This window comes from Oryctolagus cuniculus, chromosome 14 (genome assembly GCF_964237555.1).
Source record: "Oryctolagus cuniculus chromosome 14, mOryCun1.1, whole genome shotgun sequence".
NCBI lineage: Eukaryota > Metazoa > Chordata > Mammalia > Lagomorpha > Leporidae > Oryctolagus > Oryctolagus cuniculus.
In genome coordinates this window covers 76,121,930-76,140,892 of record NC_091445.1, presented here as the reverse complement: position 1 = coordinate 76,140,892, position 18,963 = coordinate 76,121,930, and the positions used below count along the sequence as shown (strand labels likewise).

General features: G+C 41.3%; 1 protein-coding gene across 1 annotated transcript in view; it reads right to left on the bottom strand.

The window, feature by feature from the left end:
- Window positions 1-18,963, bottom strand: part of MTREX (Mtr4 exosome RNA helicase) — a 100,932-nt gene that overhangs the window by 354 nt on the left and 81,615 nt on the right. Inside the window, exons 23-26 of the mRNA XM_002714036.5 lie at window positions 16,543-16,648; window positions 13,915-13,971; window positions 12,306-12,468; window positions 1,267-1,371 (exon numbers count right to left, since the gene is read on the bottom strand). Of these exons, the coding sequence (XP_002714082.1) occupies window positions 1,267-1,371; window positions 12,306-12,468; window positions 13,915-13,971; window positions 16,543-16,648 (431 nt within the window). The remainder of the gene's footprint in view (window positions 1-1,266; window positions 1,372-12,305; window positions 12,469-13,914; window positions 13,972-16,542; window positions 16,649-18,963) is intronic.

Here is an 18,963-nt window from a genome sequence, read left to right as displayed (position 1 = left end):
ACACGCACTCCTGGCCACCGGTGAGAACAGCCTGGAAAACAGAAACCCTCCTGTCGGGAGAGACACCTTATGGGGCAGAGCACTTAGAAACCAGACAGTATTCTTCTGACTCTGCAGTAATCAGTGTGGTATGGGGAGGGCATGGAGTGTTTAAAATTATTCAAGAAGTCTTACTCTGGGTAGAACCAATCTGTCAAAAGATGGTAGCATGGATTTTCAGCCTTTTAAAAAGTGCATGGTAAATGGAACCAAAAGATAATGTGAATTTTCCATGAACTACTGACAGTCACTTTGTATTTCCTAAGATATAATATATTCTCTAAGGCTTAGAAAATAAAAAATTTTTAAATTTTCACATCGAGGAAAACTTAAACCCCGAGTGATTAATGGGCCTCTCAATCAACTAGGTAGAAACAGCAGCCAGTTTCTGCTGATCTCTTCTTAGGAACACTAAGTTGTCAGAAATCCCCAGCACTGGCCAGCTCAGAGCAACAATGTGGCTGCTCCTGTTTGATGCTTTAATTTTTAAGTTCTTTTCCTTGGCCAACATTCATGGCAAAATATTTTGAAGCATGCATCCCCACCCTGCCCATGACTACCACCGTCTTGGTCCAGACATCCTTTATTGATCTGATCTCCCTGCTTCTACTCTCGCCCTCAATGCAGTAGCAAGAGCAACCTGTAAAATGCAAGCTAGAGCACTCACTCCTGTGCTGCTGGGCTAATGCGTCCATTTCTCCTGCCAATCCGGTCTCTGCTCTGTGCTCACTCCGTTCCAGCCACACTGGCCTCCTGTCACTCACTCCAGTCTATCGAAAGCATATCCGGAGGCCATAAATGTAGCCAGTCTGGAGGCCACAGACCTATCTCGTCCATCCTCTTGTTCCCTACCGTTGTTTCCCACAGACTCATCACCAGCTGACATGAGGAGCACTTCAAAAGGGGAAAATGAAATTGAAAAATAAGTTCATTTTGGAGCAAAAAAGTTTGAAATCCATGGTTTTTTTTTTCATAAATTGAGATGTCTTATATGCATGGATTCCAAATTTTTTTGCACCAAAATTTTAAATTTTATTTCTATCAGCTTTATGAAGCATTCCACGTAACACCAAATTCCCTCCCACAAACACTGGTATTTTACAGAAACACTGTCTGATGGTGCTCCTTGGCAATCCAGTGAAAATGTCTTCTAGGTTACAGGCAAGGGCTCAGCTCTCACAAGATTTGCCAAAATTATTAGACAAAGCTCATGATTTGGATACCAACCTTCTGCAAACTTATTTTCCAGCTCAGTGTTTCCAATGGCTTTTGCTGCCTGACACATCTGTCGAAGCAGTTCTTCCAGGCGCCTCATACAACGAATTATGCTGCCTGGACAGAAAAGGAACAAATCATTTGTAAAATGGAAATAATCAGGAACAGATTTTTTTGTTAAGGGGTTAAGGAAGCAGGACAGGAGATGAGTAGTTTAAGGGACTGGGCAAGAATTCAATCAGCTAGCAAGCTCAGCTGGCCGCCTCTGCAGCACTGGGAAGCCCAGAGGTGAAAGGTTCAACTCCTGTCCTTTCACTATGGTGGAGAGAAGCATGGTGCATGAGTAATGTGTTGACACTTGCTATCGGAGAGGCAGGTAAGCGACATGTTCTGGGAGCAGAGGAGAGGGCAACCTTGGGGGAAGACTGGCGTAGACGACATATAACCTGGGTTGACAAGTACGGGAAGGTCTCTGTCAGGCAGCGACAAGGGCAGACACTGGGACAGTGCCTGCAGCTGTCCTGGGACCCTGAGTGCAGCCCACTGAGGCATCTGGACGTCAGCCCACTGCACTGTGGAGAGAACACAGCAGGAGAATACAGGAATAGGGCTGTCATTTAAAAGTTGCAATTGTTCATTCTTCTTAACCGAAGACTGACTGCTGCTTTCTTTACCCACTGTGTCTCCATGGAAGCACACAGGAGATCTGACTTCCCGTGAGTCTTGCCTCTCTCCGTGACAAGTGCTTGTTTCAAAGCTGAAGCGGAAAACATTTTTACTTCTGTATCACTTGTGCAAGGATGGGCTGTGATCTTCCTCTAAGTACTAACTGCTTAAGTTTAAAATGTAAACTGGTGGATGGAAGAACTGTCTCTCCCCCCTCTCTGTAACTCTGCCTTTCATATAAATAGATAAAACTTAAAAATGTGAGGAATGTCAGCAACACACTAGGAACACTGGGCCTAAAGATACAGACTGTAGGAACAATGAATTCACTTTAGGTCTTTATTGTCCTGCAACACTGGAATAATTAACATTTATCAAGTTCCTGTAATACACTCAAGTTTGAAGGTTTCTTTTACCACTTAATTTTATTACACTATATTCCAGTAGATTTAACTCAGAAGAATGGAAGTGAGCCTGACAAAGGCCAAAGAACAGCTGTTTTCCCAGCAGCAGGAAGAGCCCGTGTGCGTGCAGAGTGCCTTCTCTTGCAGATGCTCCAGGGATGCTGCCACAGGGTCCTGGGCTAATAGGACAGCAGGCTGGGTTTCTGCTCACGCACTAGGAGGACACAGAGACGCTATTTCAGGTAGCAGGACGTTTATAGGCTGAGACTGGTCACAGAGGACAGCAGCATTTAGGTTCCCTCAAGACACATGGGGCTAACAGTGCACTTCAAAGGTCCATGCCATCTGCTCCACCTGGCACGGTCACCTAGTCTAGCTGTAGCTGAGGCTGAGCCCCAGCACAGGGGTTATGGTAAAGAACAGTAGCAAGGACCCTTTGGTTGCAGTCCAGAGTCTGTTGCTAATTAGCTCTGCCAATGTAGGTCCATCCGTCATTCATGCTACCCTTTCTCATCTGTAAGATAATCATGTTCTACTCGGGATCTATTCTTTGGAAATAAAGGAATGGAGGTTGTAAAACAGCCCTTTAGCTCAAATATTCAAAGCCCCATGGCTTTGGTATCTTTCCTGTCCTCCCATCAAAGGTCCACACAGGGTCTGTCACTGTGGCATAGCAGGTTAAAGCAGCTGCCTGCAGTGCTGGCATCCCATATGGGCACCGGTTTGAGTCCTGGCTGCTCCAGTTTGATGCAGCTCCTTGCTCACGTGCCTGGGAAAGCAGCAGAAGGCAGCCCAAGTGCTTGGGCCCCTGTACCCAAATGGGAGACCCGGATGAAGCACAAAAGGCTATTTGGGGAGTGAACCAGTGGATGGAAGACGTTCCTCTCTCTCTGCTCTCTCCCTATCTCTACCTTTCAAATAAAATAAATTTTTTTAAAAACTCCACGCAGTTGCTGGAAAGCTCTCAATTACAGCCTCTTTCCAGTACATGACTATATAAAGTCACCTGCCTCCTAGAGGAGGAAAGCTCATTAGATGAGTTCAAAGTCAAAGTGGTAGCCAGGATAGAGACAAATTCCATAAACCTCTGTCATTAGACATTAGGGTTTACATGCACATTTAAAATAACTCTGAGGGCTTCCTTCCACTTTAGGAGGGTAGAGTAATACAAGCTCAGAAGGACATTTAGGCATCAAGGAAAGGTGGAATCAGGTTGGGTACGCTTGGTGGAAAATCGGCAGTGTCCAGTGTTTCCTGAGCACCCACAGCACGGCAGCTCTGCAGGCCGCGTGAGCCTTGTCTTGTTTGGTCCCCTCATTCTAGAGGACAAGTACCATCTCACACAGGGACAAGGAAAAGGCCAGAGAAGTTACACACATGACGACTGAGTCGGCCAGAGTTCACAATGTGACCCCAGACACTAACATTCTAGAACCCAAGCGCTTAACCATACTACATTACAGTACATCATACAGAAATACCTGGACTTTCTAAGTGCTCTATAAAAATTTTGTAAATTCTACCTCAAAACTAAATTCAGTTTATATACTTATGGTAATTAAAACGCTTTAGTAAAATCAACACTTCAGTAGAAACTTTCAATTGCCAGGTAATGTCAAAGAATCTACATTAATAGGTTTCCAGTAAGAAGCAGGATCACTAACCTAGTGAGCAGGTAAGATTACATCTAGGAATATTGCTCTTAACCACTGTTAGGTTGGAAAGAGAGGGAAAAGGATGCACACAGGTCTAGGTAAGGCAAGTCTCATGGGACGGCTTCCTGCTGAAGCAGGCGACATCAGCTATTAAGGTGGGTGGCAGTGGTAGGTGCTAGAGGACAGCAATGACAATCTGGAACCGTCTGAGAAGTGGCAGGGAAAGTGTGGGGAGAAGCCTTGCACCGAGGTGGACACGGAGCTGTGCCATCTGCATCCGTGAGGGGTCAGCTCAGCAAACAGTGCTAACAAGCTGGGACAAAGACTGAAGTCACGTGGACAGAACGGCCTAGGGCACGTAGCTGCCCAGTAATGGTCATCTCCTCCTCCCGGGAAGGTTGGAGACTTTGGCTCTTGGTGGCAACAAACCACAGAGCTTAACTTTCCCCAGCAGAATACTCCACAGAGCAAACGAAAGAGAAAGTGAACTATGAGACAATCCAGGCTGGTGGTGCATAAGACGGAAGAACAAGAATCCCAACTGCTTCCTAATTCTATCTCTGCGCGAGTATTGGGGAGGAATCTGAGGGGCTCGGTGGGAAGGTTTTCTCAGCAGGCCTCCAAGAGAACAAGGAAGTACCCACGTGATAGCCACCACGTTCCTGCCTTATTCCTAACGCAACTCACTCGGACCCCAACAAACTATTTTAAGGTTCAGAAAATGAACAGAGCACACACACAGTAACAAGGCTGTGGCTGCATTTATTAGCCGCCTCTGACGGAAAACTTGGCGATTTCACAGAAGACCCTGTTTCCGTTTAGGCGAGGACTGTGCCGCCAGCCACTCCTAACTTTCCTACCACCACCCTCCTGGTGAGAAATGAAGAGCTAGCTGGTGAGAGCTTGTCGAGCTCAAGTTCACATTCTAGGTCTAGGATTAGGAACCGTCTCCTGCCCCCATCTGCGACAGCGGCTACCTTAGGGCAACAGCTGCCCTGTCAACCTTGTCAAAGTTGCTGGCACTGCTTTTCTGATGTGAAGCTAAGACAATCACCTAAAATGACCAGGCAAGGGCCAGCGAAGGAGATGCTCAGTTAAGGCCTGAGAAAAAAGTAAAAGCCAGTCTTAATGGCACCTGAAGGACAGTTTCCTGGTGGCAGAGGATAAAAATCTACAAAACACTGTGAGGCTTTACCGTAGGAACAGGACTGAAATCAAACCACAAAGCACACACCCCCAACCACCCATGGAAGACGGTGAGAAGAGGGGAGCTGGAGGCAGCAGGAGGGCTCCAAGTGGCCACGCCCTCATACCACTGGCAAGTGCATGCCTGATAAATGGACAGCATTTACCTCTTCCCCCGGCCCAGGAGTTCAGCTGCCTCTCACCCTCCACTGGTACCCTTGAGGAGGTGGCAGCGGGGGAGCCTGTGCCCCTGGGTGCCGCTAACTGCTGGTACACCTTCCAAACCATGTCCCAGCACAGCAGGTGAGTCTCGGGGCAGTGACAGAGCTCGCAGAGTCCCTGTGTGACTCCTGGGGTACTAGGATGATCACGGGAGGCACCGCCGTGATTACCTTTAAAGGTAGGATGTTCAGCCTTCAATTACTAGCATACCACCCAAATTTCTGTTGTTACTCTTAAGTTGAGCAAGTAAAAGCCATTCTCACACTTTTAAATAAATGGGCCGATTCGTTAAAAAGCAATGCTATTCTAGCTACATGCCACTGCTAACAAAAGCTGATCATCCAGATTCATCACAGCAAATTCAACATTTCCAAAAACTGACCCCATTACCTTTCCTTCCCAATCTCCTGCACTACCTAACCTATGAAAAACTTCAGCTCACTCATGTAAAGTGGAATAATGTGTGCGAAGTTCTGAACAGGTGTCAGCAACACAGCAGGAGCAACAGACGCTGGCTACGCTCGTTTTACTCTCAACTGCTGGGAATGCTGGGTTCCAACTCTGCCTTGCTGTGCTAGAGGAAATCAGATGCAGAAACTTCTGAATATTTAGCTATGAAAACAGACAGTAACTATGTACATAATTAAGGGAATTAAATTAGGTAGTAGCTTAAATGTAAATATAGGGCACTTTGAAAAAGGAACCAAAGCAGATCTCACAGGTCATTTAAGACTGATAGGAAATCCTTTACAAAGTCGCTGCTATGTAACAGCACCAAGGAGCCAGGCCCTCTCTCTCACAGTTTTAACTGATTTCAAACACGTACCCCAAACCACAATCTTACTGTTTTAGTATTTCTACAATTTGCATGCTAACCAGAATCTGCAAAAGTTATCAAAGGCCAAACTATAGGAAATAAATAAGATAAACACACATTATGTCACATTTTCTAAAATATTTCGATTTCTGAAAATTTCATTCTGACACAATTTCAGATAACAAGAGAACATTTAAGAAAATGAGGCCGGGGCCAGTGCTGTGCCGTAAAAGGTTAAGCCACAGCCTGCAACACTGGCATCCCATATGGGTGTCAGTCTATGTCCCAGCTCCTCCACTTCCTATCCAGCTCTCTGCTAATGCACCTGAGAAAGCAGTAGAAGATGGCCCGAGTGTTTGGGCCCCTGCACCACATGAGAGATCCTGAAGAAGCTCCTGGCTTCAGCCTGGACCAGCTCCGGCCATTGTGGTCACTTGGAGAGGGAACCAGCAGGTGGAAGATCAATTCTCTCTCTCTCTCTTTCCTCCCCCATCTGTAACTCTGCCTTTTAAATAAATAAATAAAAATTTAAAAACAACGAGGCCAGCAGGTACAGGACTGACTGCACATGCAATGGCTCTGGCTGCTGCCCACAAAGTCTCATCAACAAGTCACTGTGCAGTGACAGGCTGCTCTCCACAGCCAGGCTGGGGACTGCTCCGCTAGGTGGTAGCTCCTCCGCTGTCTTTCCTACCTACTCCACTTCTTGACGGTCTGAGGGCTCTCCTTACTCCCAGCTTTTGAAATCATTTTGCCTCATTCATTAGGATCAGCTAGACTAGCGCGAGACAAAAGCTTCAAAAGTAGGCCCCATTCCCAGGATACAGGAAGCTGAAAGAAACTAGAAATAAATACACCAACCGAACGGTTTATTACAAATCTTTTTATCTGGTACTGCCAGAGGAATGAGGAAACTGAATTCTTTCAGGTCGCTGCCTTTTCTCTCCTTCAAATAGTGATAAAATACACACAGCATTTAAGTCACCTCTTTAATCACAATGAAGTGTACAATGGCTTTCTTATTCTCAGGTTCACATCAGCACTCTGGAAGAAGCTGCACTGAGATATAATTCATACTCCATAAAATTCACCTTTGTAAATAAGTGTTCTATTCAATGAATTTTATTATATTCATTGTGTTAGCTATAAAATTTTTAAAAATGTTACATTTCAAAAATGTCTGAAATAACAATTTTAAAAAGCAACTGCTTCCATGAAGCAGTCACATCCAATCCTCCTCATTCTTCAGGCTCATGGCAACCACTAATCTGCTTTCTGTTTCTATGGCTCTGCCTATTCTGGACATTTCCCAAGAACGGGATCACACAATATGTGGCCTTTGTGCCTGCATTCCTGTGTCTGTGTGCGTGTGTGCGTGTTTCATGACTGATGTACAGGGCTGGTGCAGAGGTATAGTGGGCTAAGCCTCAGCCTGCAGTGCTGGCATCCCGTATGGGTGCCAGTTCGAGTCCTGGCTGCTCCACTTCTGATCTAGCTCTCTGCTATGACCTGAGAAAACAGTAGATGGCGGCCCAAGTGCTTGGGCCCCTGCACCCACATGGGAGATCCTGGCTCCTGGCTTTAGATCGGCCCAGCTCTGGCTGTTGTGGCCATTTGGGGAGCGAGGCAGCATATGGAAGACCTTTCTCTCTGTCTCTCCCTCTCTCTGTATGTAACCCTGACTCTCAAATAAACAAATAAAGATTTATTTATTTATTTGAAAGGCAGAGTTACAGACGGTCTCCCACGTGGGTGGCAGGGGCCCAAACATTTGAGCCATCTTCCACTGCTTTTCCCAAGCCACCAGAAGGGAGCTGCATTGAAGTTGCACATTTGGGACAGGAACCGGTGCCCAAATGGGATGCCAGTGATGCAGGTGGTTGCTCTACCAACTGGCCCATTGCTGCATTCTTTCACTTAGCTTACTGTGATCAATGTTTGTTCATATTATAGCATGAATGAGTGCCTTTTATTCTTTTCACAGCTGATAACAATTCCACTGTATGGATATTCCTGATTTTTTACCTTCTTATGGACTGTTGAGACTACATGTTTTCATTTAAGGGCAACTCATACAAACATCAGGCTTACCTAGTTCATGAATAAAACACAGCATTCGAGTAAGGAGAGAAAGCAGCAATTTCCCTCACAGTATTTCTGACTTCAGCTTTCTGGCATTCCCTTCATTGATTTCCCTTAGTTCTTGCTCTGACTCTAAATTAATGTTGCTATGTAGTTTGGCCCAAGATTAGGATCACAAGTATACCCTGTGATTACTTCCTACTAAAGCTCAACTTAGGCTGAACACTTTCTTGAGGGCAGAAACTGTTGCTCACTGTACCCAGCTCAGTGTCTGATCCTTACTAGAACTTTGGTGGAACTATTCATCAAATGAGTAAGTATCAGACTTTACTTCTCAAGTCATTTAGCACTAAACTGTACTAAAATTTAAACAAAGAAACTATATAGATCAGAGAGCCAGTCTGAGTTCCTGTAACTGCTTTCAATTCAGTTCCCTGCTACTGTGCCTGGGAAGAAGCAAATGATGGCTACATGCCTGGGTCCTGGCCACTGATGTGAGACATGGATGGGGTTCCTGACTCCTGGTTTCTGCCTGGCCCAGCCCAGGCTGTTGCAGCCATTTGGGAAGTGAACCAGCATATCCAAGAGCTCTGTCTTTGTGTGCTGCTCTACCTTTTGGAAAAGTGTAGGACGGTTTTGAAAGGCATTAGAGAGAACCTACAGTGGGGTCAGAGTTTGGAAAGCATTTGCTTTAAAAACCCGTGGCAGTGGGAAAGCAGCAGATGACTCATATGCTTGGGAGACCTGGATTGAAGTTCCTGACTGTGGCTCTGGCCTGGCACAGCCCCAGCCATTAAGAACATTTGGGGAGTGAACCATCTGACAAAAGTTCTCTCTTGCTCTAGTTCTCTCTCTTTGTCTGTCACTCTGCCTTTCAAATAAATAAATAAATCTTTGGGGTGTTGGTGGGGAAATCTGTGGCAGACAGAAGTACATTAAACAGTTTCAAGCGATAATTCTCCATGGAAGCTTTTCTAATGACAAGTGCTCAGCGGAAATCAACTCCTTTGTCCTTCACGCAAAGATAAGGGCGCGGTGTGTTTCTGTGTGGTTAGAGATTAGTAGCAGCCAAGATCTAGGTCACAACAGATCTACCTAACAGATCTGGATTAGCAGATGGAATCCCTAGGCATGAGCACATACAAACATTCTGTTTAAACTGCATTCAACTTTAATTTGGTGGGACTAAGGAATAACATTGCATCATTTTCTGAGGGTGACAGAGTAAATAATTATTTATTTAAAGTCCTCAAAATTCCTCAACTGAATCATAATATAAATTGCTCCCTTGCATCAGACATCACTAAAACATATGGTTTTAATCATTAGTTAACTAGCTCCAGTTAATGTTTGACAAATATTTTAAACTACTTCCAGGGCTCAGGATATGAAATAACCAGACATTTTTATTTTCATATAAAATTAAGAACCTTATTTGAAAAAAAAAAATAGTTGGAGCACAGCACATTAAAAAGTTCCAATGTAATTATTTTTGCCTATAAAAATAAAAGCACATTGTACTGGGGGTTAGAGCTTTGATTATAGTATTTTTCCCAATCACATGAAGCATGGGGAAAGAATGGCTATTCTGAATGAAAGAATTAAATGATGTCAAAATAAAAAAAGATAAACAGGACCCTGGAAAAAGGAAATCCTATCCTGAGTAAACCAATATTGTTATTTAAAAATTTATTTTTATTAATTCAAAAAAGAGAGAGAGAGACTGACCGACAAAGGGATAGACAGAAAAAGATCTACCTGATGGTTCATTGTTCACATGTCAGCAATAGCCAGGGATAGGCCAGGCCAAAGGCTCAGAAGTCAATCCAAGTCTCCCCTGTGGGTGGCAGGGACCCAGGCACTTGAACCATCACTTGCTCCCTCCCAGGGCATACATTAGGAAGAAGCTGGAATTGGGATTTGAACCCCAGACATTCACTATGGGATGTGGGCATCCGAAGAGTCTTAACTACTGTGCCAAATACCTGCCTAAAAGTCTGTTTTTTTTTTTAAATTTTTTTTTATGTTTATTAGGAGTTAACACAGTCCACCCTAATTTCAGAAAGTAAAAGTTTCATTGATTAAACAGCACTCAGACCAGAAAAAGATGAAAACTGCAATGACATCAGACCCAGTTTTAAGTTATAGCTATTAAATTTCAGTATCTGAAATTTTCAAACTAAAGGCAAATTATAATGTAAAATAGGCCCCAACCCCATCCCCGAGGAATTGAAAGGGGATAGACTAGACTTCTGAAAGGTTGTTATGCTGTGGAAAAGATCAACAGAAAGGCAATACTTGGTACTTGGACAGAACTACAGAGTGTCTTCAATTTTAACAGCTTAGGCTATTTCAAACTATGGAAAATTCCCCATCTAAATTATAAAGTACTAAAAGATAACTCACAAAGATAGTTTCATAGGAATATCTAGGTTTTGCTTTTTTTTTAATTCACTTACATCTAACAAGCTGTCTTTTGTGATTTTTCTTAAAACAAAAAACAGAACAGATACTCTCTGCTATGTCCCAACTATTATTTTAAATCATTGTATTTTGACTTCTCAGACATGCAGATAATTATGTCCTGGAATTATTTAGCCATATAATAGTCATTGGTTTCAGTTCTGAAACATCTTTAAGTTCTGAAACGCACCAAGCTACATGAAGATGGGTTACTGTATGTTAAGCAATATTCACAAATGAGGTGAGTCTATCGGGCTTTCCTATTCTCTCACAGTCAACTGCTGCTACCCTTCATCAACTATCAGAGACACCTTCTTACCATTTCTTCGAGCACAGATTTTCTGTGGATGAAGACGGTATGGTCTAGGGTAGGGTTTAAGTCTCTAGCTGATCGAACATTTAAGGATAAGGAGTTGTGGAGCTTAAAGTTATCAACTAACATGTGACTCATAGTCCTAGAATCCAGGGTTCAAATCATGTCATCACGTTACCTTGGCCAGATTATTTACTCCAGTCTCCTTGTACAAAGTGGAAATGATAAAAGCTACCCTGAACTGCTACTATTATCTGACACATAGTTGTTACTTAATGAACAATGACTTTCCCAACAAGAACATTTGAGACCATTTCACAAAGTGATCATTTAAAAATTCACAAACATTAGGAAAGCTCTAAGATAGCACATCATAATTTAAAAGTAACAAACCCATTAAGTTTTATATAGGAAAGGTTCTTAGTTTAGAATTTTAGTATTAAGCTACAGAGTTTAATGTATGCATCATAATTAAAGTATAAATCAGTAACCTACTGCTTTTTCTCACATTGAACTTATAAGCAATAGTAATATTTTAAACATTCTTATAGAGTCTACAAAAGCCAAACTCATTTATTTTTATTTATAAGAAAGCTCAATGTAAATATTTAATTTTGCCAATGTAATTCACCATCATAAATATCTAGATCAGCCAACCTTTTCCCAGTGAATACAGCATTTCTAAATAGTCTAGTTTACTCTTTTTTTGCTTCTTATAATCCACTTATTATTACTCCTTTTGCCTTTATTTTTTCATTCAAAATTTCCCTTCAGTTGTTTAACAGTTATTCACTTTCCTAAAAAGTTGCTCTTAAATTTACTGTTTCAGGCTGTAAGAAACTGACTAAAACCAACTTTTCTATTAGATCTGCAACAACTGATTATTTTATCTCTAATACTCTCAGTGGAATTATACAACAAAGCATTAACAGAGCAAAAAGTACAAATACCCTTGCAAATATAACTTATTAGAATCATCTATTTGTGGCTGTACAAAGTTATACACTGCTAGTTTTCTAAGGAATTTATATTGAGCACACTGTGCTTCTTAACACAAAGGATTTGTGTCGAGTACTTTTCATGTATATATGCAGAATGTTCCATTTCATTACCAAAAATCTGAAGAGTATATACATGCATATATATATAAATGTATGTACTATTCTTGTTCAGTTAAAACCATGTCATTTTAAGTACATTTCTTGTATCAGAAGGAAATGAACGTATACAAGACTTAACTGTACCTTCGAAGACATCTGTCATTTTGCAGATATGGGCGAATGTAGCTCCAGTTGCCCAGGTATATACGACATCCATTAAGTGAGGTTTGAATGAGCTTAGGTAAGTTTCCTCATCTATTTCCAATTTGGCTTCTGCTGAAACTTTTGCAATTCTTTTAGCACATTCCTTTAAAGATAAAAGACAGTATTAAAATTCCTTATTCATGATCTCCCGTGTCACGTCTTTAGTTTGCCAAAGCCAATTTCCCAAAAGGTCCCTTTTTCTTCTGAGGCTTTTAGGCCTGCAATTTGGCTATTCTGCCTCTGTGGAGAAACAGCGCCAGTTAATCTAAAAGGTCAAAAACCCATAGGTACATACAGACTTCCTTGATTTTTGAAGTTTAAATTTCTTAGTAGTATTAAGGGATGTTAAATGTTCTGCTGAAGGGACTTTTTTTATTCCTCTCTTACAATGCTTTAGCTCATCTTTCCTTGTTTTTCTACTGTTGAAAAAATCAGTACATTCTAAGAAAATAATAAAAGGCCTATTTATTACTAAAAGTTGTGGCTTTGAGGATACTTTCTTATTATAAAACAGATGTTAAAACTTCGTTGTGGGGCTGGCATTGTGGTACAGTGAGCTAAGCCACTGCCTGCGATACCAGCATCTCACACGGGCACCAGTTCAAGTTCCAGCTCTCCACTTTGATCCAGCTTCCTGCTAATGTACTTGGAAAAACAATGGAAGATGGTCCAAGTACTTGGGCCCTTGCCAGCCATGTGGGAGACCTGATGGAGTTCCAGGCTTGTGGCTTCAGCCTGGCCCAGCCCCCGCCCTTGGAGCCATTTGGGGAGTGAACCAGCTGAAGAAAAAAATCTCTCTCATTCTCTCTCCCTTTAAAAATCTTTTAAATAAATAAATAAATAAAAACTTCAGTGTAAACTAGAACAGAAGAATGTGCAAAACCATATACTACATTTAGTTCTAAGATGCCATTCTTGATAATAAGGAAGAAAATGATGCACTGACTTGTCACTGTGCAGTTTTAAGTATACTGACAAGCCGGCGCCGCGGCTCACTAGGCTAATCCTCCGCCTTGTGGCCCGGCACACCGGGTTCCAGTCCTGGTCGGGGTGCCGGATTCTGTCCCGGTTGCCCCTCTTCCAGGCCAGCTCTCTGCTGTGGCCAGGGAGTGCAGTGGAGGATGGCCCAAGTACTTGGGCCCTGCACCTCATGGGAGACCAGGATAAGTACCTGGCTCCTGCCTTCGGATCAGCACGGTGCGCCGGCCGCGGCGGCCATTGGAGGGTGAACCAACGGCAAAGGAAGACCTTTCTCTCTGTCTCTCTCTCTCACTGTCCACTCTGCCTGTCAAAAAAAAAAAAAAAAAGTCTATACTCACCTGAACTTCATATAATTTGTTACAATGCTAGGGGAAAATGTTTAATTACTAAAACAAACATCATAAAAGATGTTATCAGAACAGTATTAAATAATGACTGATGTCAAATTATAAATTTAACCCCAATGGAAGTTTTCTCTGTGGAATGGTAAAAGTGTGATTAGATTTTCAAATGTTTACTTTATAATCTACCGCGGCATTAGATACACAGCTCAAAAAAAAAATCTTACCTGCATTTGACGAAGTGGTCCTGCTAATTGCTCAGTTAATTTGGGCATCTCACTGGACTATAAAAGGAAAGACATACATGAAAACCCCAATTTAAGTCTAGTATATACTACCCTGCTTTGACAAAACAGAACTTTTATAATATCCATTAATATAAAATAAGAAGTTGGTCATTAGCATTTGAAGTTTCTAACCAATGCTTAGATTATATAGGCAAAATTATTACTTCTCTCATCCTATACACTATTTCAGAGAAAATATTACACTGATAAATTTGCAGTGTGTTAATTTTTGCCACTATAAATGGAACTGAGGGACAACAAATATTGTAAACCTACATAGCAGTTACATCAATACCATAAACAGTTTAATCATAATTTAAGTTTGAAAGTTTAACCTTGTAGGCAACACTTAATCTGTACAAACAGAAAATTCTGGATAAAAAACATTAAAAAGAATGTCCCAAATTTGTTTCATGGAGATACTTTCTAGCACTTTAACCAAGTATGCAGGGTCTTGGAAAATTCACAGGAAAAGTATATTAGGAAAAAATTATGCACAAATTTCAAAATTTTTGCACCAAACTTATCTTTCAACTGTTTCCATAAACCTTTTCAAATACCTTCCTATGGATATTATATTAATAAGTCAAACTAGTTCCCATATTATTTCTATTTAAACCAAAACCTACAATAAATAATGAAAAAGCAAAATAGCCAGAATAAACTCAACGTTTCAGTCTAACAGAATATAGAGTGCAAGACAGCTAAATGCTTTGATATTGTCCATTCACGGTTATCAGTTCCTGATCACGTTTTTTGCAGCAGGCCTCTACCGGCAGAAGGCACAGCCCTGATTAAAGGAGGCCAAATGTGATTTCATCAATGTTCTTCCCATCAGGTACGGCAGTCTGTTACTTCTTCTCTGCTTCAGCCTCAATTCAAAATTTACTTCATTAGTGAGGCTTTTTTTAATCACGTTATTTAAAATAGTAACTTCAATGCTCAGTGATCTCTATCCAATTATTCTGCTCTACTTTTCTCCAAAATCTTTATCACGTTTTGACAGAATGTGTATTTTATTTCATCTTCATTCACTAACATGTAAGCACTACTGACAGCAGAAGAATCCGCAGTATCTCTGGTGTTTAGATCTGTGCGTGACGGGGACAGGTCTTTGGTGTGGTGGTTAAGACAATGCTTGGAGCATCTGCATCCCAAACTGGAGTGCCTGTGTTCTAGTCCCAGCTCTGCTCCAATTGTATCTTCCAGCTAACGCCCTGGAGGACAGCAGGTGATGGCTCAAGTACTTGGTTCCCTACCACCTATGTGAGACATGGAAAGAGTTCCAGGCTCCTGGCATTGACCTGGGTCAGTCCTGGCTGTTGTGACCATTTGGGGAGTGAACTAGCAGATAGGTGATCTTGCTCTGTGTTTCCTCCAGCCTTTCAAAATAAATAAGAAGAAACTTATCTTTTAATTTCATTTTCTATGAATTTCCTGAAGTACTAAAAAAAAGTCCTATAAAAGCTTAGACAACAATATTAAGTTATTTTTAGAAGGCAAATGATCTTGTCTTATTCTCATTTTATCTGTTACCCATAAAGTCTTAAGTGTGAAATGTATAATATATTTAACTTTTTAGAACAAATTATACAATTTTTTGGAATGTAGTACAAGAACAATTAGCATGCTTGTGTGTCATCCAGTACTTCATATTTTGACCTTTTTTTTAAGAGTTATTTTTATTTGTTTGAAAGTCAGAATTACCCAGAGAAAGAGGGAGAGGGAGAGATCATCCATCTGCTGGTTCACTCCCAAAATGGTCACAATGACCAGGGCTGGGCAAGGCTGAAGCCAGGAGCCTAGAGCTTTTTCTGCATCTCCCACATGGGTGCAGGGGCCCAAGCACATGGGCCATCCTCCACTGCTTTCCCAGGCACATTAGCAGGGAGCTGGATCAGAAGTGGAGCACCCGAATCTGGAACTGGTACCCATATGGGATGTCAGTGTTGCAGGTGGAAGCTTAACCTGATATGGCAGGAAGCTGGCCCCTATTTTTTGACTTCTGAAGAGCTTTTGAAAATGAACTAATAACTCATATGAAAAAAAATTATTGCTATACCAACCAGAATCTTAAGGTCACTACCTTAAATATTGTCCATGAAAACTAAGACTTCAGTGGCTAATGGGATCAGCTGTCCTACAGTGATTCTCTAGTATTGGGATGGGCTGAGGTGTTATTTACCTCACTTTGATTCTTTCTTTCATTAAATTTTCCTGATTTTACTTTTATTAATCCTTTTCTATGACTAAGCCAGATCTTCAAAAAATGAACAAACTTAAAACTTGAAATCTGATTAGTGGTTGGTAATCATTCACAAATAAAATACTATTCTGTTTCCCTTTGTGATGATACGCACTTAACTATTGCACTTACTCCATTTACATTAAATTCCTTTGATTTTCAACTATATTGAATCTGTTCAAAACTAATTAAAAATTTAAAAAACAAAAATTCCTTTGATTTTCAATATTGCCCATGTAAATATGAAGCAACATATTTACCACTAAAAATATTCATAATACTATTGAAAACTAAAAACATGATATATAAAATCGGTAACTCACATTCTCTTGAAACACAAAGCAGCTTAATAATGCCGTTGCCTGTTCTGCAGAAAGGTCATTGAAAAGGCCATTAAACATCATCTCAGTCAGAAGGAGCTCATCGGCACTATATAAGGCCATGAGAAAGAAATGTCAGAAAGTGAGGACACACTCATATACAAATCCTAAACACATTATTTAGTCATAATAAGTAACCAATGATAAGTGATAAAGATTAATGTAAGGAAATAGCAGGTCTTTATATTTACCAACACATAAATAATAATGCATAGCACAGGTATTTCACATAAAGATCCCAAATATCAAAATGCAAATATTCATCAAAATAACCAATTCTCAACTCTCAGCATATGGGGGAAATAGTCATTACCATTTATTAGCTGGTTCCTAAGGACTTTTTTTTTTAGCAATCTTTTTTATTTATTTTAAGATATATTTATTCATTCACTTGAAAGGCAGAGTTAGAGAGAGAGAAGGAGAGACAGAGAGAGAGAGATCTTTCCATCTGCTGATTCACTCCCTAAATAGTGCAATGGCCAGGGTGAGCCAGGCCGAAGCCAGAAGCCAGGAGCTTCCTCCGGGTCTTCCATGTGGGTGCAGCGCCTAAGGACTTGAGCCACCCTCCTCTGTTTTCCCAGGTGCACTAGCAGGGAGCTGCACTGGAAGTGGAGCAGCTGGGATCCAAACTGGCACCCATATGGGATGCTGGCACTGAAGGTTTGGCTTGTTTTTAAAAGAAAGTCACTTTCCAAATTATTTATAGAATAAAGAAATAATGGAAAACATCTTTATTAGAAATGTTGGGATGTATCTGTAAAAGACCTATATTTTACTCCATATTGTACTAGTGTTGAAAATTTATAGCAAACTAATTTTTAAGTTAATAATTCTGTATGGCTCACAAATGATGTTACAGCCTACATTGAGAGACGACATGGAAAAGTCCTGGTAGAGATCCTAACATTCCTTAGCTACCTCAGACTCTCAGTGTCCCAGTTTAATCATCTGTCTTATGTCAACTATAGGGGAGTCACAAACATCTAACTGAGACCTTCCAACATTTCTGACCTACAGAAACCATGAGCTCCATGAGAAAATAAAATGATTGCTTTTGTTTTAAATTACTTAATTTTGAGGTCATTGGTAATGTGGAAAAGACTTTATAAAAAATGTGTGGATGTCATACTATTTGGTATACATTTATAAATGTTGTCTTCACTAAATTAGAGCCTCTATAGAATAATATATCTTCCTTTCTTCACATTAAAAAAAGAATTTTTTTAATGTTTTAAAGAAACTTAAGACAAAGAAACAGGCCATACAAATCTTTTCTAAAGTAAGCACACTACACATGGCTGGCATACAAGTTACTAGTAAGAAGTGTAGAAAGGTTAACAACCTTTTAAATCATGAAATAAAAAAAGATTACTAATACCAAACAGTTGTTCCTTGGTATCTATGAAGATTGGTCCCAGGACCCCCTACAAACACCAAAACCCTTACATAAAATTCAGTAGTATTTGCATATAACTTATGCACAACTCCTGTATATTTCAAATCATCCCCAGACTACTTAAAATATCTAATACAATGTGAATGCTGTCTATGTAAGTAGTTGTTACACTGATAGAATTTTTTTCCCACAGTATTTTTGGTTTGCAGTTGGTAGAATCTACAGATGTGGAATACAAAGACATGGATTGCTGACTCCATCTTGTATTCAGTTTTAACTGTGGCCTACAGTATGCTCTATTGTAACACCCTACTGTTAGCTCAAAACATCAGTAAATCTGCTATCCCTATAAAAGAATAATGGTTACTACCCTAAGTTTCAAGGTGAGAAATGCTCAAAATGAAAAAGAAATATATATAAAATAACATTATATAAAATTCCACAGTGCATTTTTTTCTGGGGGGGGGGGGCAGGCAGAGTTAGTGAGAGAGAGAGAGAGAAAGACAGAGAGAAAGGACTTCCTTTCTGTTGGTTCACCCCGGAAATGGCTGCTACGGCCAGCGTGCTGCGGCGATCTGAAACCAGGAGCCAGGTGCTTCCTCCTGGTCTCCCATGCGGGTGCAGGGTCCAAGCACTTGGGTCATCCTCCACTGCACTCCCGGGCCACAGCAGAGAGCTGGACTGAACAAGAAGCAACCGGGACAGAATCCGGAGCCCCAACCGGGGCTAGAACCCAGAGTACCGGCACTGCACGAGGAGGATTAGCCAAGTGAGCTGTGGCGCCAGCCTCCACAGTGCATTTTTTTTTTTTTTTTGACAGGCAGAGTGGACAGTGAGAGAGAGAGACAGAGAGAAAGGTCTTCCTTTGCCGTTGGTTCACCCTCCAATGGCCGCCGCGGCCGGTGCGCTGCGGCCAGCGCACCGCGCTGATCCGATGGCAGGAGCCAGGAGCCAGGTGCTTTTCCTGG